A 23,053-nucleotide genomic window follows, 5' to 3' on the forward strand; every position below is an offset into this window, starting at 1 on the left:
GTAGGTGAAGACATAATGCTATAAGTGTTTAACTCCAGGAACAAACAGGGAACTGAGTAGAACCACTAACCTTCTATAAGTTAACCAGATAGCTTCCCCCATATGAAATATGTTGGGGGATTTCAACCAACCAGACACTAGAGGTCAGTAACTTCAATCAGCACTATTTCTAAAACTGTTTTAAAAAAATTGCCTTCTTTACCAGAACTTTTCTCCAACATCTATTTTTCAAAATTTTCTAAGCAGTTATTAATGATTGCTACTGAAAAAAATACAAAAATAAACAAAGTTGTAAAAGTACAAAACTATTAACTATAAATTCTGTGGAAACGTAAAAAAGAATAAGCAAAGTATAAATTAAAAATCAGCAACGTGTGTTCTTTCTAAGGCTTGAAATTATATTAATACAGTTAATTCACTTCAAATAAATTTGGTTTAATGTTGATGGTATACATTATTTTATATATTTATTTGAATCGATTTTTAATTAAAAAAATGTAATGAAAGTTTATGAGTAGGTTTGCTTATGAATAATTTTTAAGTATTAATAAGTATTTAATGTAAATGCCTTTTTATACATCAATGATAAAAATCTGAACACAAAAATCTCTTTATGGCTAAAACAAACATATTACAACAAATGCCCTTATTTTGTCAAGCCTTCAGCAATCTTGTACTTAATTACGTACAATCTGAACACATTTACATACTCCAAGTAACATTTCAAGTAACATATAACATGTTAAACAAATGCATCAACAGACATCTTCTGTAATTATCCAACAATTTCTTTCACATTTTCTCAAAAGTGATATTCTCACCAGTTTTGTAGCATGGACTAATCCATGTCTTAATTTCATCCACCGGTAGACCCTTTTTTAAGTAGCACTTTTTATTACAGTAAAATTTGAAAATCCTAAATATAGATGTGTATACATTCATACTGACATCAACTGGTCAAATATTGATGACTTTTCTACTTTACTAGTGAAGAAAGACTTCAAGAACTGATGCAAACTTGCACCTCGCACGAGAATTACTTTTTTTCCTACAATTTTACGTACTCAACAGTTGTGATGGATAATAGATCTTAAGTTTGCCACCCTCACCAATTTCTTTTAAAAACTCCAGTTTACATTTATATAATAATAAAATAAAATTGATTTACCTATCTTAAAAAAAAATTTTTTTTTGTCCATTCTAACAAAAACGTTGGAAATTGTATACTCTCAAAATATTTGTCAGAATTTTACAATAACTCAGCAGCTGGTTGAATTTGCTTTTAATTTACAGGAAACAAAAAATAACCTGAAATGTCAATAATAAATTGCCCTAACAACACAGTCCATCACCATTAGAACATAATCCTACACAATCTCTCCATATCTCCATACATTGCATACAACATGCAGAAAAACAACTGATATCTAAAACAATCATATTTCCATCAAATTATCTACCCTTGGTTGAATGCCCATTTTAACTTAATTCCTTTTTCCTTCTTGAACCAACTTCTTTTCTCTGTTTTTAAGACCTCTCCATATATTTGCATATATCACAATATTGGAAGTGTTGTATATATAAATATCACAGATTTGCTATGGAACTTATATCAGGTAAGCCCTATCCAACCATTATCAGCTAGGAAGCTCATGATTCTCCGACGATGTGTCTTGTCCATACCACTAGGATAACGTATCTTTACTGGATAACCGTTCCGCCGATGTAGGTAGTCCTGTTCACAAAAATCAATTTTTTAATTTAAGCATTATCAAAGTTTTGATCCCAAAATTTAATTTTCAATTTTAGCATTATAATAGCATTATATAGTTTTGCCCAGATCTTTAATAACATATAATTAAAACTTGTCAAAACAAAAAGTAATTTTCAACAACAAAAATACTGTAATTCATCATTTGTATTTACTTAATTAAGATTGGTTGTAAGTGACACTATGTGACTAAAATTGCTGATGTATGGTTGCAATTTTTCAACTTAGCAAGTTATGGATAATCCAAGATGCCCTAATCTGCATAAATTAATGCCTAATAGAAGCTGACACAGGGCTAAAACCACCAGAAAAAAACAACAACAATACACAGATACTATTAAATCTGAAATAAAATTCCATAAAACAGTGCTTCAAATTCTTTTTGCTGTCTTTTCTGTTTTTTGTTGTTTTTGTTTTTTTTATCAAAATTGGCCTATTAATCAGAGAATGTTTATTAAAGAAACTGTTTATTCTGTGGTTATTATAAACAAACAGACTTTAGTTACCTTCACAATACAAGTTTTTACAGTCATGTAGTTGGCAGGAGTCATACCTATTGTGTTACACAACTGAAAAATATAAATAATTTCCTAACAATAAAATAATGTAACCAATCATATTTTCTTTCACTAATAAAGTTTTCTTTCATAAAGAAAGATATATACATAAGACATTTAACCTTTAGAAAACCATCTTATGTTAATTCGACATACACTTCATGTGAAATTACATATGAATATAACAATTTAATTGTAAAGACTCAATTCTAAAATGTTGTTTTTTAGAAGAGAAAAATAATTTCAAATCAAAATGAAGATAAATCAAAGCAATTGTTTGAACTTAAATAAAAAAAATAAACACAAAGTCACATCAACAGTTTTGAACGCTATACAAACAAAATTGGCGTACTCACTGCAATGAAAAACAAACTTACTGGTTACATGGTTTGCCTTAACAAAAGGCTATGAAAACAAAATGTCATGTGAAACATTGTGAGAATTCCAATTATATATTCCTCAAAAACATTAAGACTAAATGCAATCACCCCAAGTAACAATAAGTAGTATTTCTCAAAAAAATAATATTGTGAAGTTACAAATCTGTAAAACAAGTAAAAACAGAAATTGCATCTAAATGAAACTAAAAGTAAAAGTTATTTTTTTTTGCTTTTGAACATGTCAGAAATGTTGTGCCAACTTTTCATTTCACCTCTCTCCTTTTTTTGTTTCCTCACTTAAAATATTTATCATAATCTTTTGAAAATTTGACATTTTTCACCAACTTCTAAATCTTACAGTCAGAAATAATCAGTATGCCCCACCAGTGACAAAATCATTTCAATTCACAAATGTGGCCAGAGTTCAGAACAACTATTGCTGGATGGAAAACCTTAAACTGCTTATAAAATTGAAGCTACTTTACAATTCAACTCTTCATGAAATCTTCTGCTAATTTAAACATTTAATTATTTAAGACATCCGTATTTTTGGGGTTTGGTTTTACTTCGCACAAAAACATTATAGGCCATATGGCGGCTTTCCAACTTTATTTGGTGGTGGATACCTCAGTGTGCATTATTTCAGGCACGAAAGAGCACTCAAGTAGAACCTCTGTAGTTCTGTAAGCTAGGTGGATAGCTTCCACACATGAAAGAGTCCAAAGTCCCTGTCGGGATTTTAACACAATGCAGAGAGGGGCAAGTCATATGAAATCATTGGCCTTAACCACTCAGCCACAGATGCCCTACACATTCATGATTGATCCACAATTGTTCCATTTTTTTTTTTGGGGGGGGGGGTGTTTATGTCACATAGACACAGTATAGGTCATATTGCGACGGTCCAGCTTTACTGGTGGAGGAAGACCTCAGGTGCCATTATTTCAGGCACGCATGGGCACCTGAGTAGAACCACCGACATTCCGTAAGCTAACTGGATAGCTTCCTATCATAAAAGAATCCAAAGTCCCTGTCAAGATTCCAACCCACAGCGGTGAGGGGCAAGTGGTTTGAAGTCAACGACCTTAATCACTCGGCCCTGGACGCCTCAATTGTTCCATTACATATCCTAGTAATTACACACATAAAATACTTTATTCTTAAGAATTCCAAAATCTAGACAGTGTCCAGGAAAAGTTTACAGTAAGAAATCATAAACCACTCAAAAAAGAAACTTTAAAAATGTTTAATATGGTACCTTTCTTTCTCTTCCTGAGAGGAGGTCATAGCCAGGACATTTTGACATCTCCTTTGTCTCAGTTAAATCTTCGTCATCTTTTGATCCTATAAATAAATCAACCTCATAAAATTGTTGTTTAAGTAATGTTTCTAATTGCATTTCAATCATTAATTGCTCTCAACAATTACAAAGTTAAAGAATTTCCAACCCTAGCATAATATTTGTATTTCATACCATACACCAAGTTGAAAAATAGCTTCTAATAAAAATACTTTTAGTGTTTCACAACAGTCTTCAAGCAAAATTCTTGAACCAGTTTTTAATATAAAGTTTTGATGGATGTTCAAATAATTATATTTCAAAAAGTGTCCTTAAAATTAAAATATACTATGGTATATACCATAAATAGATTGGAAAGGCTTATAATGATCAGAAAAGAATCAGAAAGATACTATATATAATAGAAATGCCCTTACCGCTTTCGTCGATGAGTATATCTAGTTTTTCTCTGCAAAAGAAACAATAAATGTTACCACCAAGAACAACAAAATTCATTCAACAGGAAGTCTTGTAATCTAACTCTGATTTATATTTATTTTAATACATTTGTATACTAAAATTTTTTTAATCTTTATTTGGACAAAAATATATGCATAGAACTTTCCTACTTTCTTTCATCATACTGTATTTAGTATTTATTACCTTACATTTATGCGAGTTCAGATAAATACTCGAAGCAATTAAAAATTGCATAAAATGTGATGATAGGTGGCTATATTTGGATTCCATCAATTTCATACATACATAAGCATGCTGCACAATAGATACAGGTGGAAGTATCAATACCGAAAGTATAGATCACATAACAAAGACATTGCAGGGTAGAAAGTAGATTTATCACATATAACAATTCTCTGTAATTTACTCAATAAATATAAAGCTAAAGCAGACTAGGATAAAACCAAGACATTCAATGCCTTGGTATATGAGACTTATGAGGGAGAAAAATGACCTGATAGCAATTTATTCACTAAGAAAAGGTCAGTTCATGCAGTACACTGGGGGATTCCTTACAAGGCTATATAGAATATAATTATATTACTAGGTTTCACAATATTGAATAAATAAATCTCCTGACATATATAATATGATAACAAACACCCAAGCAAGGCAGACAACAGTATCTCGTTACACATTACTTACTCGTCTGCGACATTTTTTGAAGCCATTAAAAGTCGTTTTCCTTGGGAAATACTGCCCTGTATAAACAGAAAAATAAAATATCAAATTTCACTCTTTCAAAATAATAAAGAATTCAACTTTTACTTCTATAAAAATAGTTTTGGCTATTTCTACAATTATAAATTTATTCAAAGTAACTATCACCATGCAAGTTCAATTTATTCGCCTTATTCACTGATTCTAGTACCAGATATACAACCAAAATCACAACATAATATCATCATATACTTTAAAATACAAAGATATATGGAAGGTCATATCCTTGATTAATATAAAATCAACTGTAATCCTTTTCGATAAAATTACAGAAAAAGATAACAACAGACAGAGTAAAGTTCTCCTCATGAAATAACGACCATACATGCTTCTTGTTACCAATAAATATAATGTTTAAAACAGTTTAACAAGCCACCTGTTAATTGTTACTTTGCAAACAGTGATGTGAAAATGGATGATATCAATTTGAAATTTAAATTACAGCTACAAAATCGTAAACTAATGACAGTTTGAATACTCACAAGCTTTTTTAATTTCGATTCTTTCTTTTTCTCTTCTTTTTCAATCTTTCCTTCTTCAAACTTTTCAACTTTCTGCGAATGATATAAGAAAAAAAAACTTGTATTAAAAATCTCTTTCTGAATATTTTTAATAAATCGCGTATTGTTGAAAAAATGACTTGTTTCAAACGCTCCCGAAAAATATAGGTCAACCGTTTATATTAGTAACCTAGCCAGTGTTTTTCAAAACTGTCAAGAGTCTCTATCAAGGAACCAAAAAAAACCTACATGTATACAAATGAGGTTTAGTTGTGAAGCCTAATTTTATAAAGTGATCATGCACCGAGTTCATGGGAGACTTTTAAAAAAGCATGAAATAAAATATATACACATTAGCCTGTTTAAAAAATATGCTGGAAAAGTATTACAACAACAAAGACTTACGATGACTGTAAACTTACCCTCTAATTTCGTGATACCATTCTTCCGGCAGTGGAACAAGTCTTTGATTCGGTTTTTGAGCTCTCTTTCTTCTACAAAGTAAAATGGTTGGTATGTTTGACAACAGGTTTTTCATTTCATTAATGTCCACAAATTTCATCATAATTTAGTTATGAATCAAATTTTACTCTGATTGTGATGATGGCTATGACAATTCAACAGCTGTAGTGAGTACTCTGTTTTCATCCTAAACATTAAGCATTGACGAAACTGCTTCGTCTTTGAAGTTGTTCACTTAGCAGTTATCTACCAATTGTATAGTAAACAACCTGAGGACATAAACCCAATGAATAGTGTCTTCAGGACAATATACAATGCATTTATGTAAATTGTGCTATTTTACATAAGTAAAGAAAACAGCTATCCATGTAGTACTAGTAAATGCACTCTCAAAGTTAAATTTGCCTTGGACACTATGTCTCTTTTGGTTATTAAGCTTGCTTTGTTTTGTTTTTTTTTGGGGGGGGGGGGGATTGGTTGTTTTTTTAATGGGTTTTATGTTGTACCAACACCAGTATAGGTCATATGGTGACTTTCCAGTTTAACTAGCGGAAGAAGACCTCAGGTGCCCCTTTGTGCATTTTTTTAGGCGCAAGCAGGCACCAGAATGGAACCACTGACATTCCATCAACGCGCTGGATAACTTTCTTACATGAAAGAATACAAAGATGCTGGCCCAGCTCAAACCTACAGTGGTTTGAAGTAAAAAAACTGTAACCACTCAGAAATGGATACCCGAAATTAAGCTTTAAAGTCAATGTAAGACAGTACCAAGATAGATGGTGACATACTGGCTCAGTCTACAAAAATTTTTAAAATGTATTTGTTTCATTACATTAACTATGTAATTATTCATTAACTCTGTGACTGTCATTTCTTAGCCAGTTATGACAATACAAATATTTATTTATAAACCTATCACTAGTAATTGTAGTGATTGACTATAAATTGGATTATCCTCAAGTTTTATATTTAGTGCTGTTTTCCTGAAGTACAATAAACTGAAAATGTAAAATCTCAAGCCAGTGTAGGTAATTAACTTGGAATTGTTTTAATATTCATTGGATGTATAAATTCTACCCTCACTTCAATTACTCATTTAAACACGGTAAATTATGGATTTTGTATTATAGTACCTATTTAAAAACAAGCATGACTGAATTTTATTGATTACAAGACTAAAAATTTTCATTGTATACTATATGAACAATAGACCTAATATTACAAATAAATTGCTAGTAATGCCAATTTTGATAATAATTTTACAACATAAATTTACAACAACAAAGCAATTTACTAAGTATACACAGATATGTCTTATATAAGCTATCTTCACTTTGTCACACAAAATTTGTTCAATTGTCCTTCACATTTGGCTCTCCGAACTTTTTTTCTTTTATTTAATGGAATTTGAAAAATATGTTTATATGTATAAAATTGGTCACAAGTTTTCACTGAAACTACAGTGAAAGAAAACATCCATGATATTTCCTAAAATATTTTCAGAACATCATTCTATCTAGGTGCTTCAGCTTTAATTAAAAATAATACATTACAACATCTAAGTGTATAAACATGTAATGATGTTTCTATCAAGTTTTTTTTTTCTTTTCAGCAGTAAAAACTATATTCAAAATCAGGTGACTTAACTGACCGTTAAAATTTGAATATTTTTTTTTATATTTTCATGCAACTGGCACAAGTCATCTTGCAAATTAAGCATTATTTTTCAACAAGCTTGAAAGCAGTATATCACTTAAGTTTCTTTTTTAAAGATAAAAAGTCAAAAACATACCAATTACCAATTAAATGAATAGTACAAAATTTCTAATGTCAAAAATCCAAGATTATATCCAGACAGTTCCTGATAAAGTACACAACTCATATGCTGTGAATAAGACAACATGAGTGACTACACAAACACTATACATATACAACAGTTGATGACTTACTTTGATGGTTTTCTAGGAAGTCTTCATGTTCTTTACAAGAATGACACTGAGCAAAAGGTTTCATTTTCTCCTGGAATTCTCTGAAATAGTTTCATACATTAATTACATACCTTCACACATAGCAAAAGAGTACTAAAAGTAGGTATTTTAAAAGCTGTCAAAAGATGGCTAGAGCAGCTTTTGGGTTATAACACAGGGTTTTACATCTTTTTGATATTTTAGGGGTCCAGTGGATGCACAGTCTAGAAAAGTAGGGGTCCAGGACTAAATTTTAGGTGTCCAAACTTATATTTGTTGAAAAAAACTATGAAGACCACTCAATTTTGCTCAAAATTAGTTATTTACCCTGCAAGAAATATGCATGTATATATTGTACTGTTTTCATAAGTAGTACATGATTTCAATATCTGTTATCACTTTAAATAAGTTTGTTTTTATTATAGCCCTGTACAATAATATCATGTGCTTTTTCCAAGGCTTAGTCTTTGAGTGGTTGGAATGTCATGTTTTAGTAGCATATTTGGTGATTGATAAGGTGATTACACCAACAGACTGAAAACTGTACTGATCTAATAATTCTATTAATATTTTAGCTATACTAGTAAACACACAATAGACGTCTTTAGTGAGACCAGTCAACTAAATATGTTGCGTTTTAAAAAATATCATATAACAACCGCTTTTGCACCTCCTCATAAAGTAGTTTGCCAAAACCATTATATTTATTACACCAACAATAATTGACATACCCAGTGACTTAATTTCTATAACACTATAAAAATAAGTTTGCAAAAACCACAGCCTTTTTTATTATACAAAATACATTCGCCGAATCGGTAGATAGACATTGGATACGCTAACCAATAGTAATTGCCTGTTATAAATAGTCCGTCTAAATATAGCCACAGAAAAACCAAAAACAGCTACCTAAAATAGATTTTACGGTAAACGTCATCAGTAACTGTAGCTTGCACGATAAACGTCATCAGTTTCTGCAGCGGGCACTTGCCGATAGCATGCGCAGTAGATTTCAATTATGTTAATTTCCGAAATGAACAAACAGTATTTTCTACTTGCTGTATTAGATTTTAACTGAAATTTTGCGAGCTTTAGGAAGAAAGAGATAAAATCATGTCCGGTCAGAAACAATAATATCTATCGTCTAGGATTATTTTTGTGCGTACACTTGACGCAAGTGGATAACTTATATGCGTACATGTCAAAATTTATGCGCACAGGGACGCAGAATTCTGCGTTCCGTACAACCCTGTAACAGTATTTGGATACACAAATTCATTAGGTTTGTTAGTACCCCGACCTAAATTTAACATTGCAATATAATATAAAGCAGGGTAACAAGATGATAACCAAATAAAGAAAGTACTATAATTATTTAACTTTTTTGTATTTTCCAGCCAATTAATAGAGGGCTCCCATTAAGTTTCAAAATTTGAAAGTTAGGTATTGCAAAATGTCTGGCACTGGAAATCACATTATATTGGTAAAGAAGAAAAAGCATTAGATTTTAGAAGTCACAATAAAATTAAGTGAATAGTGAAAATGGAGTTGTTTTTCATTAAAAAAAACTGATAAAGTTTCTTACCTGTCTTCTTTACTTAATTTCTTTTCTTTTTCCTTCTCTTTTTCTTTTTTAACCTGTGGTGATTTAATGGAGGGTAGTTTGGCAAGTTTAGCTCCTGGAAGTGCGGCAGCAGCGATGGCCGCTGCCTGGGCGGCTGAAGTTATGAGACCATGTTCACGTGCAAATTGTTTTCTTCTGTCCCGCTCTTTTAATCTGAGTCTATATCTTTCTACCTGAGCTAATTTTACAGCTAAAAATTGAAAAAGATAACATTCACAAATTAGTCAGTAGGATTTATATCAAAATGTAATAAACATAAAACTAGCTTACATGTCTGTAGTTCAACAAACTACAATTTTACAAAGAAACATTCATGGTCACTTCTTCCCATGACACAGTAAAACCAGAGGTTCCAAAGCATCAAAATGTAATTTTATGCGGATTAAAATTGAAAGGAAACTTTCGACCAGAAAAAGGTTGACTACCAATACTTGGTACCAGTACAGTCAAGAACTGTAAAGTTGTACATATATGTACCATTATTTCTAGGTCAAGGTAACTTTACTTACATCTCCAATAACAAACTTACAAAAGGTTGACCTAGTTTCACAGAAATATTGGCAGTAAATGAGTAATACTGTTTTGATTCTTTCTGCACATTTACAGTTTTCTTTGTTCACTGTATTGTAAGTCAAGGAAGCAAAAACACATATGCATAGACACTGATGTGTAATTGTGAATGTTAAGTATGAATAAAACTTTAAAATGAAGAAAAATACATGGAACTTTAGCAATCTTGCTTGTTTTCCTCTTCACAGCATTTCATGGGCCTGATTCTTTACAAAGCAATCATGTTTTCATGTTATAGTGTTGAGACATTTTGTTAGTAACTGCATCCTACCTTAAAAACAAGTACAAAATACTAACTAAAGATAGGGACTAACTTACCAATATCTAAGTCATCATCATCATAATTGATCATCAGACTACTGACTAGTGTCTCTGCCTCATTATCATGTTCCTGTAAATATAAATAAGAGTCATTGAACAATAGAAGACACAAAGGAAAGGGTAAAAAGTTTTTAATACTTTTTCAAACTAGATTTTAGTGCAGTCTATGCGCAGAATAAAGAGAACAAAATTCCCACACAAAAATGTGCTGGAAAAACTTATCATATACATCAAAAGACTTGCCTATAATGCTATATTATCAATAGTAATAAAGATTTCAGACAACTTAGATAAAATTTCTTTTTAGTTCATAAATACTTTTTTTAGTAAGACAATTTTTATTAATCAGAAATGACAGCCAGTACAAGTGTTCAAATATGTTTTTACTTACCCGTTCAAAGTCATCTCTAAGTGGCATATAACCTAGGGCATGTTGCTCTTGTATTGACAACTCTATAGGACTGATAGGGGTGGATATACTGGGGGAGAGAGGCCCTGAAATGTATAATAACAAGTTTTTATTTACTTCAATACCAATAACAAAGATAAATCATTTAAAAACATGACAAGAACAAAGGTTTATTGAGAGAACTTTTCATCTGTATCAAAGCAATTTGCTTTTAGCAATGAACAAAATCCATATATTAACATATCTTTGCAAAGAAATACAAGTGTAACTGATTTTGATTACTTGCATAAACTCAGATGGCATAAAAATAATTTAAATTCTACAAATCACATTAATTTCTTGCATCTTTATCTTAATAGTGAAGCACTTCATTAACATGTTAAAAAGAAACAGCAAATAGTCAATATGCTTCACAACTTGATACAATACAGAATATTTAAAACTAACTCTTACCATCTGGACAAGTATGATCTGTCACTTTAGGAGTAGGGTCTGTCAAGAACGTCACTGAAAGTAGGTAGAGAAAACATTTAAGTCACTGCAAAAAATGGTGTTTATTATTTGCAAGATGGTTAAGCTCAAGGGCATACATAGTATTTACTACATCATTTCTCACTCCATAGCCAACTAGAGTAATACACAGAGGATAATGAATGAGTAGATTTTATACTAAATTTATTGAATGAGTTGAATAAAATCATACTATGCTAGTCTCTGCAGTGCATAATATTTTTTTTCTTCAACGAGTACAATAAATTTAGCACTGAATCTACACAAAAATAATATTCTATTTATCAAATATATAAAATAAGAACGATTTTCAACTAAAAAGACTTAAAGAGTAATTTTTCATTGATATTCCTAAAATCTAACGCTAACACTAGTGCACTTTAATGCTATGTTTGTATATTAACGCAAAAGATGTTGTGTCAAGTGTTAAGACACTGGTGTGATATTGTTATTAGTAAGTGACTTTATTACACTTCTGTGCCGTGGTTTATGTGATAAATGTAGTAATTGTTCCAGTACAGAACTGATCTTTTTTAAAAACTTTCAAATGTAACTTTTGAATAGGTTAATCATATCACTTATGTAGCTCATGTAAGCGATGAATTGCCAATCAAAATAAAGTGAACTTTGAAAAATCTTACCTTTTCCTATATTGCCCTTGATAAAGTATAAACTATAGTGGTATTCACTTTGTTCTGGACTTTTACTCTCAACATGGTTTGCCACATCCTCCCTATTTCAAATAAAAATCAAAATACCAATTATTATTCTGACAATTGGATAAAACATGTATAAAATCAAATTTTAAAACAGTATTATTAAAATTATTACTCAAAATGACAAAACTGAATTCAACTTAACTGAGCCACAGATGACAGAATATTAACACACTTTTCAACATGTGATTAAAAAAGCTAAAAATGTACTAGTAGTGAATAGCTTTTTATGTCTTTTTTTTACAATAACAGTTAAACTGTAAATTTTTTTGAAACTTTAGAGGATTTTAACCAGTCTGACCCATTGCCACATCACAATTTTATTACAACTGTAAAAATTTGTAAAAAAAATCATATATAAAACTGCATTATAAAGGAAGCAAACAGCAAACGAATCAATAAATTATAAATATCTATATGATTAATAATTCGCATTATAATTTACAACCAAAAGAGAATTATAAAAACATTACCAATTTCCAAATCCATACTGTTCTACAGCATCTAAAAGCATAGTTTCTTCTGCAAGTGTCCATGGTACCTCGCAGTTGAATGCACCAATAATTGGACCAGTCTGTAACAATTTCAAAACCGATTCCTTAGATGTAAAATAAATTAATTTATGCATCTCTCCAGTGTTCTCAAATGAATGCAAATTGGCTATCCAAATACTTATAGTTATAGGAAGTGGCTAGCCGTACGGGCCCGTACGGCTAGCCAAAAGTTCTAGCCGTACGTGACTCACGTACGACTAGCCAGGACACACTGTATTGGCTAGCCATACGGCACTTTTCAAAAATATATGGAAGGCGAAAGTGCATATGTTAATTATGACTTAAAGCGAGGATTTTAGTCAAGAATGTTTACTTTTTAGAGATTATTCGACGCATTGACTACAGTAAAGAATGTACTTTGTCATCTCAAGACGTCGAGAAAAAAATAGCGTTTGGTTGCAGTTAAATAACATCAATTGAAATAGTTTACAAAATTTTGATAATAATCCTTTTTTGTTTCATTAAGTTTAATTTTTAAATTGAAAAAAAAAAAACAAAAAAAAAACAAACAAAAAACACCGAAAATAATTGTTGTTGGGCTCTGATAATTGCGTCAATTATATACCGTCGGTATGTAGAAGTTTGTCCATCGTCCATCATTAAGGAAAGTTTGCATTATTAAATTATTTTTCCTTTTCACCGTTTTTTCTAATCTTCTTTTAATTTATTTATTTATTTATTCCCCTCCGATCATTAAATATTATTTATTCGATCCATGTGCTTAATTAACAGATTTAACAATTCATCTTTCATACAAATAATAAGCATGAAAATTATAAGGACGTTATAACATGCAACTTTGACAAGATAGATTATACAACGCTTACTCGTATTCATTTTTTTTTTTTTTTTTTTTTTTTTTTTGCAAAATTGCGGAGCATCTTTTATTAAAGTGAACAAACTAGAACAAATGCGGAGATTTGATTAAAATCGTTGTTTAAAGACACAAAATAACATATGCATTTTCGACTTCCATATATTTTTGAAAAGTGCCGTACGGCTAGCCAATACAGTGTGTCCAGGCTAGTCGTACGTGACTCACGTACGGCTAGAACTTTTGGCTAGCCGTACGGGCCCGTACGGCTAGCCACTTCCATAGTTATACAACAAATATAAATAGAATACTGGGATAAAACATCTATAGTAGTTTCGTACATATGGTTTTGATGCAATTAACATTCATTTGTAATCAGTTGGCTGTTGACTTAGCAATGGCTAGAAAAGGTAGATATAATTTTTCACTGCTTGAACCATGGTTTATTTTAACAAGTGGTCTACTCCAGCCCCAGGATATACATGTACTAATGTAGCTGAGGATTGACACAATTTACTGGGAAACTGATGGTTTTTTGTGTAAATTGTTATTACTGGTGATGACTCTAAGAAACTGTGACAAATCATACATTTATTTCGACAAAGGAAACAAGCAATATAACAGCAATCAACAAAGTATATTGGTATTGTTTCAAAGTGAAAGTAGGACAGCATATTTCATCACTTACAGAAATATTGTACTGATGATCTCTCTTGTGGTTTCCTACTTCAGCACCCAAGGAGAAACACTGAAATAACAAAATCAAAATGCGTTGATGCAAATATTTCTAGCAAAAACGAAGGTAAAAAGACATAACAATAAAAATTCTGCAAAATATGTTACTATATTTAGTAACAGAACACGCCGTGACGTCATACCTGTAAACAAAGGTCGATATCGGGGCACTCGATGCATTTTATTCCATGGCCGGAAATCTCGGATTGGCAATTATTGCACACAAAAACTGACATTCTAAATTGTTCTAGGGTTATTTTACTTTCATCTGGCGTAATCGCTTCTAAGAAATTCAAACGAATACTAGGATTTTTTCATGAAATTATCGACTAGCCGCATCTTTGTTCACTTTCCTTACGCCGTGACGTCACTAGATTCCCATAAGTGTACATACTTCCGTTTTGTGACTGTTTATTTTACAAATCGTGATATTCGTTACAATAATGTGAACAGACCACTATATATTTTGTTGCGTGATGAATTATTTTATTGTACTAGTTAATCGATCAAGATCTATAAATCATTTAGAGAAAAAATAATCTTTTGCTGAATAGATAAAAAAGTTTATCACATGCCTTAACTTAACCTTTTACCTCATATAGACGCGTTTTGACGGCTTTTCACTCCTTTCTAAAGCTTGAAATGAAAAAAAAAGAACTATTTTGGCCCCAAATATTTGTTTGAAATGTTGTTAAAAAGTGATAACTTTATCGGCGGCGCCTCCTAAAGATTGAAAATATCAACGCAAACTAGTGATTTTTGGCAATTTTGAGATTTTCCCCGTTGCCATGGTAACAGGAAATTTAAGATTGAGCATGCTAGCGTTATAAAGGCTATGGTCCAGTCAATACTTGTGCCAAGTTCGATCAGCTAGTATTGAAGCATTTTTTTATAATTGCATAGCAGTTTGAACTTATAACAGGAGGCTTTTCATTGAAAATAGACTTTTTTTTCACAATATGGTCATGCAGAAAAAGCTAGGCTAAATACATCGCCATATATAGAGCTCAGTGTGGAAATTCATAAATTTCCTTTAGTAGTATCCGTCTTACCAGTATAAAATACATAAATCATTATCACAACAAGATAAGATTAGCTCTATACAGTATTTTCCTCTTACTGTATTTGTATTTGTAGAGGATCACCTATTATCATTCTTGAGAAGTTGTTTAAAAGTCGACCAAGTTTTTATTTGGAAATAATGTTTATGCAAATACATATTTAATTATAACAATACCAATTCATTCATCATAACCTCTCTAAATAAAATCAGAGAATGTATTCTTTTAATACTGTGAAACAACAATTAATGTTTCGTGTATGTTTGTAGTATGGACTAAAGGGCATCACAGAATATGCCCGAGTTACATGCCGATCGTTTGAGATAAGCATCAGCTCATTAAAATATTCCACATGTAGTAAAGTGCTCGGTTGATCTATTAAGAGAGAAATATACATGTACAACTGTATATACATGTATCATTTACTGCATATTAACCATAAACCTAATGCATTTCTTAAATATACCTGTCCAACATTCATTTTTGTAACTTTGGAAATATCATGACATGGCAATTTAAAGTCAGTCAGCCAATAGTAGACAGTAGTATAACGCCTAGTCACATTGCACGCTGGCCTGGCTGTAACTGACGACAAAAGATAATTACTTTCAAAATTAATCCACCAAGGCAAAGGTTAATCTAGATATACATGTATACACATGTAATATGCATTTCATTCACATAATGTTTCGATTAATTATGTGGTACTGATGATAATATTCATGTTAATTTACGTGTGTAAACACACGCACGCATACACGCACGCGCACGCAAAAAGGATTACAAAAAAAAACAAGAGGGCCATGATGGCCCTAGATCGCTCCCCTGACCCATCAACCGCATCCAAGCAATGTCTTAGACAAGCATTCTGACCAAGTTTGATGACAATTGAGTAAAAAATGTGACCTCTAGTGTGCTAACTAGGGTTTTCCATATTTGGGCAGTGTGACCTAGCTTTTGACCACAGGTGACCCATATTCAAACTTGACCTAGAAATCATCAAAACAAACTTGTAGACCAAATTCCAGGATATTTGGATCACAACAGTAGCCACTAGTAGAGAGATCAAATGATTTTCTATTTTTAGCTCCTGTGACCTAGTTTTTCATCAGATATATCCATATTTGAACTCCTCAAAGCAATTAACTAGACAAGCAATCTGGCCAAGTTTGATGAGTATTGAGTCAAAATGTTACCATTAGAGTAAGGTTTTCCATATTTGGACAGTGTGACCTAGTTCTTGACCCCATGTGATCCATAATCAAACTTGTCCTAGAAATCATCAAAACAACCTTTCTGATCAATTTCCAGGATATTTGGATCAAAACTGCAGCCACTATTATATATAGAGTGTTAACAAGATTTTTCTATTTTTAGCTCCCGTGACCTAGTTTTTGACCCGAGATAACCCATCTTCGAACTTGACCTAGAAATCACCAAAACAACCTTTCTGACCGATTTCCCGAAAAATTGGATCAAAACTGCAGGCACTAGAGTGTTAACAAGCTTTTTCTATTTTTAGCTCCTGTGACCTAGGTTTTGACTCGATATGACCCATCTTCAAACTTGACCTGTATTTCATTGAGACAAACATTCTGACAAAGTTTGATGATGATCTAACCAAAAACTGTGACTGCTGGAGTGTGAACAACCCGATTTTTGACGCCGAACGACGCATAACGCACGACGACGGACGCCGGTAATAGCCCCATCACTATACCTCACATTGACCACTTCGTGGTCAGATGAGCTAAAAATAGAAAATGGTTTGGCACAAGTTCTATCAATATAAGCGACCGGCTCTCCTCTCCAAACAAAAAGCACTAATACGCACACGCATAAAGAAAATAAATAGGATATTTCAGTCAATTAGTACACAATTATGTATTTTCCTCAATAATTGTGCAAATTTTGAAAAATATGCATCCCTTATTATTTTGTTATATAGAAACTTAATTCTTAATTAACAAATGATAAAGAGTTTTGATCCGTTTGATCAAAGAACAGGACAACAAGTGAAGTCGACAACAACAGATAAAGCGCGAGACACGGTAGAAATGAAACACCGTATATATCCAGTAACGCAGAAATGTGCAAATAACGCAGAAATTGTGCAAAAGTAACGCAGAATTGTGCAATTTAGTGGCTAAAACGAGCACCGCGACAATGTTATTTATTGTACACCAAATTGGAAGAAAAAATAGCGCATACGGTTGCTGAGACATTATACTTTAAACATCATCAAAAATATTTCCATGAGAATGTTTATTTTTCAAGATCATTCGCGAAAATGACGACCTGACTAGCGTATTGATGGCGATTTTTAGCTTCATTGATATCTTTAAATACAATCACATACATATTATTTTATGATTTTTTATATTCGGTGTACCTGAGACATTTTCCAATCTACTCGTGTCATATTACATTGAATTTAACAGATAATATACAAATATGGACTTTTTAGCTGTTGAATATGATGTGATATGTATTGAAAAAAATAATATTGACCGAGGCGATAGCCGAGGTCAATATTAATTTTTCAGTACATATCATATCATATTCAACAGCTAAAAAGTACATATCTGTTTTATTATATAATTTATAAATAGCTTTTATATGGTTTATCAAATCTGCCATTTTTCATCTTGTCTACCTTTTCCATAGTTTGGCCCTTTCTTTTTTAAATAAGCGCATTGACACGCTTATTTGTATTGTTGTTGGTCACTAAAATAGACTTATTTGACTCTTATATACGAGTCACTAAATGTTTATTCTGTTAAAGATTTCCAGAAAATCTATTTTCAGAAGAAAAAACGGTGAATATACTCTGAAAATCTATTTTTAGGGAAAAAAACAGTGAATAAACTCTGATATTGACCTGTTATTTTTTACAAAAAGTTGCTTGTTAGCCAATCAGGGAAAGGCATTTCAAAGCTATTTATAGATTATATAATAAAACGTAATTGAGACCATTTTACGAGGTAACGCCGAATTCGTGAATGAAGCACTGAAGCAACAGCGGTTATCTCATTAAAAAGTAACTAAATCTTATTTAACCAGCTTCCTTCTATTGTTATACGACTCTTGTAGTTTGACAAATGTCTTAGGTATACAAACTATGAAAAAATATAATAATGTTTTAAATGTGTTAAATGAACATATTTATTCTATGAAACACAAAAGTCACCTTCAAAATGGTAATCAGGTTGTCTTTCTCACGAATGATCTAAATTAAGAAGTAAACATATTCCTGACAAATTTATTAATGCTGGTTTAAGTATAATGTCGTAGCAGCCGTATGCGCTAATTCATTTCTTTGAATTTGATTTAAAATAAAATATTTTGGTTCGTTTACTTACTGTGTTATTTGTTTTGGCAATACCGTTACACAGATTCGGCGTTACTTTTCCGTTATTTGCACATTCTTGCGTTACTGGATATGCACGGTGTGAAATGTAATGAAGAAGTTCTATATTTTCTAACAAAGTCCGGATAAAGGGACTCTTGCCGACCTGTTATTGCTCTATCATGAACTTGAATTGAGTCTGACATAACCTTGTATCTGTGGACTGAGTGTTTTGGGCAATCTGTTGCGATTACTTGTGTTTTCCTGTGAATTGTTCCGTGTTTTCGTGTGGGAAACCCTGGTTTGGATCACTTAATTAGAGACAACATATTTGAATATTTGAAGTTAATAATGCTTAGTTTGGAATCATTAACTTAGACAAGAGATAGGTAGGTTTTTTAGACTGATTGGCCAAATAGACGATCCAATCCAAAATTTCGATCATTTTTAAGTTCATGGTAAGTAAAACGTTAAATTCGTAAGTAATAATAATTTGCATGTAAAAAAATTAATCAGTATACATAAACAAGTTTCATTTCTGTACAATGGTGTATCGCTGTTTCTTTGAACTAGTTCTGTACGTTGAAAGCATTTCTTTTCGTTACGGCACATTGGAATTATTGCAGCGTCTGCGCCTAAACCTGAGTTGAGTTCTGGTAAATTTTACTCTGTGTGTTTTACATTTAAACAATATTTAAAGAAAAACAACAACAAAATAACTGCTGAGTTTGAACCATTATCTGAAGTTATCTACAATTGTATTGTATGCAAATAGATGGGGTAAATTTGAAATGGTTAAGCATACCGAAAAGGTCTTGCTAAAAAGAAATATTTCGATTTTTGTCGAGTCCGCTTGCAGAAAGCTCTACATAATTTTTACAACGGCGGTTCTGTGTATGTACGGGCGTCCGTCCGTTTATGCTTGTCCGGGTCGTAACTCTGTCAATAGTCGGCAGAATTTCGAATCACTTGGCACAAATGTTCACAATAATTAGATCACGTGTCGTGTGCAAGAACCTTGAGGTAGGTCAAAGGTCATAGTGATTCTTTAAGGTCAAATGCCAAAGAAGGGTATCAAATAGCTGCACCAAAACTCTACCACTAGCTGGTGGAATTTCAAATAACCTGGCACAAATGTTCAACATCATGAGACGGCATGTTCACAAGAGCCGTTTGACAAGGTCAAAGCTTAAGGTCATACCGCAAGGTCAGATGTGATAGGGGGCTCGACATGATGCCCTTGGGCATCTAGTTTTTATTTAATTCATTTTTTTAAATTTTATTTAATCATATTTTATGAGGGTCAGGATGTCAAGTTTTTTCTCTAACCACACATCCACTTACAACAAAAGGAAGTGTATGTGACTTTACTCTCTGAAAGAGTTTTTAATGAGGAGCATTTTCCTTATATCATGGTATGTATCCGGATCATCAGGGCATGATGATAATGCCGCCAGTGTCTGACGATAAGGAAATTTGTTGAATTGATAAATCTGTCGAATGATATACAATACTTGATTGAAGCTTCTTATACTTGTATGTACCTTGATCAGAGCATTATTATGATACAGTGAATGAAAAAAGAGAGCAGTGTCAGATTTTTTAATAAAATGACATTTAGATGTTATTTTGGCATTGTTCAATGTCATTTTTCTGGCTCATTTTATTATTTCTGAAGTAATATAACAATTACAGTCTCAGAATTACAGTTTAAGGAAAGCATGTTTAAGCCTAAATTATCAAATTTGATCAGGAATACACGTAATTAAGATAATAACTCTAAGTGGATATATTTGCTAATGCATATTTTGATATACAATATCAACATTTATCAATCAATTAAAAGTTTCCATAAAAATTCTTGGAGTCATTTTTAAGATCTTTAAAAAGTAAAACATTGCATATAAGTCTTGAAATCTCATATTGACTTTAAGATATACTCTTTTTGAAATGTATTTCTAATTTATTTAGATCTATCAATCTATGAAGTATTAAGTTGATATCTCTACTTTTTCAATGTTGCTCCCGAGAAAATTTAAAAGTGAAAAATTACAAAGGGAAATAGCTAAAAATAAAATGTTTTAAAACAGCTTGCTTCTAATTATGTTCTAATTACGGAGATCAATAAAACTGTGAAACCTTCAATATTTTTAGTTATAACCTGCACTAAAAGTATGAAAAAGAGAGACATATAAGTTATTATCACGTTATGGTCTATTCATCTCGCGGTTTCAAATGATAATCGATTAATATTTAGTTAATGTGTAATGCCACTTTTTCTGGAAAAATTGCAAAAGACAAGATCCAAAAATAATACATTTAAGAGTTACATAGATCTTAAATAAGACAAAGATTCAGAAATTTTCGTCTGGGGTGCTTCAGTTTGAAATAACCCCCTTTCCTGATGGGGTTTAAGGGTTCTACCTAGAGAAAAGAATGAAATCTGCATACTGAATGGTGGCTCATGGTGCATTATAGATGCACATCTTAAAATACACGTGTCTACACTTTTCACGAAATTTCAGACTAAAGCATGGATTTTAAATGCTAGTCGGTCTCTGAATCAAATCTACATATCAAATAAAGGTTGTTTTCTGATGCTTCTTCCCGTACACAATTTAAAATTCACGTTTTTACATTTTTCTCAGAAAATTTCAGTCTTAAATAACACACGCAAGAGCGTTAAATACTAGTCTCTCTTTGAATACCTGATGCTAGACTTCCGGTGCATTTTAAGGTGCACATTTATACATTTCTCGGTAAATTTCAAACATCCTTATTTGTTAGAATATAAAAAATCAACAGGCTAGGATTCTGGAGAGATAGGGTGTGGGGTGGGGGGGTGGGGAGGGGTGTTCTAGTCCAATAAAGTCCCCCCACCTCGAATTGACCCGTGCCAATTGCACTTCTCCTCACGTACAAGTTTTTGGGTTTTTTTTGATGAAGCTCTGGATCAATAGCATGCTCAAAATCTCGCGCTGATTTTCCAGAATGAATATTTCAATTGCAAAAAAAAAATACCAAAATTTAGAAGCTTTTAAACGCTTTTAGATCAAAATGAGTTATGCATAGCACAACATATGATTTTCAATTTAATTCTGAGGATATTTCTTTATTATCTGTTGTGCCTAGTTGATCTATGTAAGAAATACAATTTATTAATTTATATGTTTTTAGGCTTTTTGGCCTCATTTGAGTTCCAGTAATAAATTTTACCAATAAATAATGTTATAATTTAATGTCTTAATTTATGCCTCATAGAAAAATAGGTATAAAAAACTTTCAAAGGCAAATGACTCCAAAATGTTGCAAGATTGTCTGTGGAGAACTTTTGTCCAATGTGATATGGGATGTAACTATATATGAAGTTTTAGGTCTCTGACAGAAATAGTTCAAGTTTGTTACCGTCAATTGGTGATGGTTGGACGCAGGACAGGCCGACGGACATGACGAAGCATCAACAATTGCAATAAATTAAATAACTCCAAATAAAGGCCTATGACGGACAACTGATAAACTATTAGTTGATAATTAATTCTACGGAATATATCTACATCATAAAAGCTTGATGATAATGCCAGTATCTGATGTAGTAGCAGCTTATATAGAAAATAGTGAAAATAGCGTATTTTTACATATAACCTTTACATCTAATTATGCTGATTTCCATCCATTTTTATTTTCACTGGTTTATAAATCCAAGCTTTTTCTGTTGAACATTATTCACTATACAAGACATTATTTCGGAAGCCTCTTATCTTTACATAAGCAATGTTTTAAGCCTTTTAAGGATAACAGTTTGTCTTGGAACATATATAAACTAATTAAAAGAGAAGTTAGAAAACCTTTCCATTTCACAAATATAATTGCCTTGAACCATTATCAGTAAATAAATGTTACACAGAGAACTTATAACTACACAAGATAAATGTTTTTACATTATTTAATTTGAGTACAGATGAAACAATTATTTTTATTTCCTGAAAATTTTCTTCCTGAAGAAATTGAATTCATCCATCTTACACCAGTACACATATATGAGAAAAGAAAACCAGTGTATTTCATATTTGACATTGCTTGGACGGAAGCTGTGTCACCGCAAACATTATTTGAGCCGCGTCACGACAAAACCAACATAATGGATTTGCGACCAGCATGGATCCAGACCAGCCTGCGCATCCGCGCAGTCTGATCAGGATCCATGCTGTTCGCTTACAGACCCTATAACAAGT

At 31.8% G+C, this 23,053-nt stretch overlaps 1 protein-coding gene across 2 annotated transcripts; it reads right to left on the reverse strand.

Annotated features, from left to right (window-relative positions):
• Nucleotides 1-555: 555 nt before the first annotated feature.
• On the reverse strand, nucleotides 556-14,798 carry LOC132738579 (transcriptional adapter 2-beta-like). Of its 2 annotated transcripts, none has more exons than XM_060726099.1 (16): nucleotides 14,555-14,798; nucleotides 14,365-14,424; nucleotides 12,782-12,882; nucleotides 12,234-12,325; nucleotides 11,536-11,589; nucleotides 11,065-11,168; nucleotides 10,671-10,743; nucleotides 9,744-9,972; nucleotides 8,141-8,220; nucleotides 6,149-6,220; nucleotides 5,709-5,779; nucleotides 5,152-5,207; nucleotides 4,425-4,456; nucleotides 3,967-4,052; nucleotides 2,278-2,340; nucleotides 556-1,735 (listed from the first exon to the last, which is right to left on the reverse strand). In XM_060726099.1, the coding sequence occupies exons 1-16, from the start codon at nucleotides 14,645-14,647 to the stop codon at nucleotides 1,613-1,615; spliced, it is 1,389 nt and encodes a 462-aa protein (XP_060582082.1). In that variant the 5' UTR covers nucleotides 14,648-14,798; the 3' UTR covers nucleotides 556-1,612. The 2 variants fall into 2 exon arrangements, with proteins under 2 accessions (XP_060582082.1, XP_060582081.1); XM_060726098.1 differs by having other exon boundaries at nucleotides 12,782-12,906.
• Nucleotides 14,799-23,053: the final 8,255 nt, after the last annotated feature.

This window comes from Ruditapes philippinarum, unplaced genomic scaffold (genome assembly GCF_026571515.1).
Source record: "Ruditapes philippinarum isolate M1 unplaced genomic scaffold, ASM2657151v2 ctg298_1_1_1_1, whole genome shotgun sequence".
Classification (NCBI taxonomy): Eukaryota; Metazoa; Mollusca; class Bivalvia; order Venerida; family Veneridae; genus Ruditapes; species Ruditapes philippinarum.

Bases quoted from the DNA above. Each gene is read 5' to 3' on its own strand.
- LOC132738579 (XM_060726098.1), bottom strand. From the start codon at position 14,647: ATGTCAGTTTTTGTGTGCAATAATTGCCAATCCGAGATTTCCGGCCAT. The intron at 11,590-12,233 runs GTAAGATTTTTC...ACCTACTTTCAG, and splicing joins CAAGGGCAATATAGGAAAAG to TGACGTTCTTGACAGACCCT. The intron at 1,736-2,277 runs GTAACTAAAGTC...TTTTGTGAACAG, and splicing joins TAAAAACTTGTATTGTGAAG to GACTACCTACATCGGCGGAA.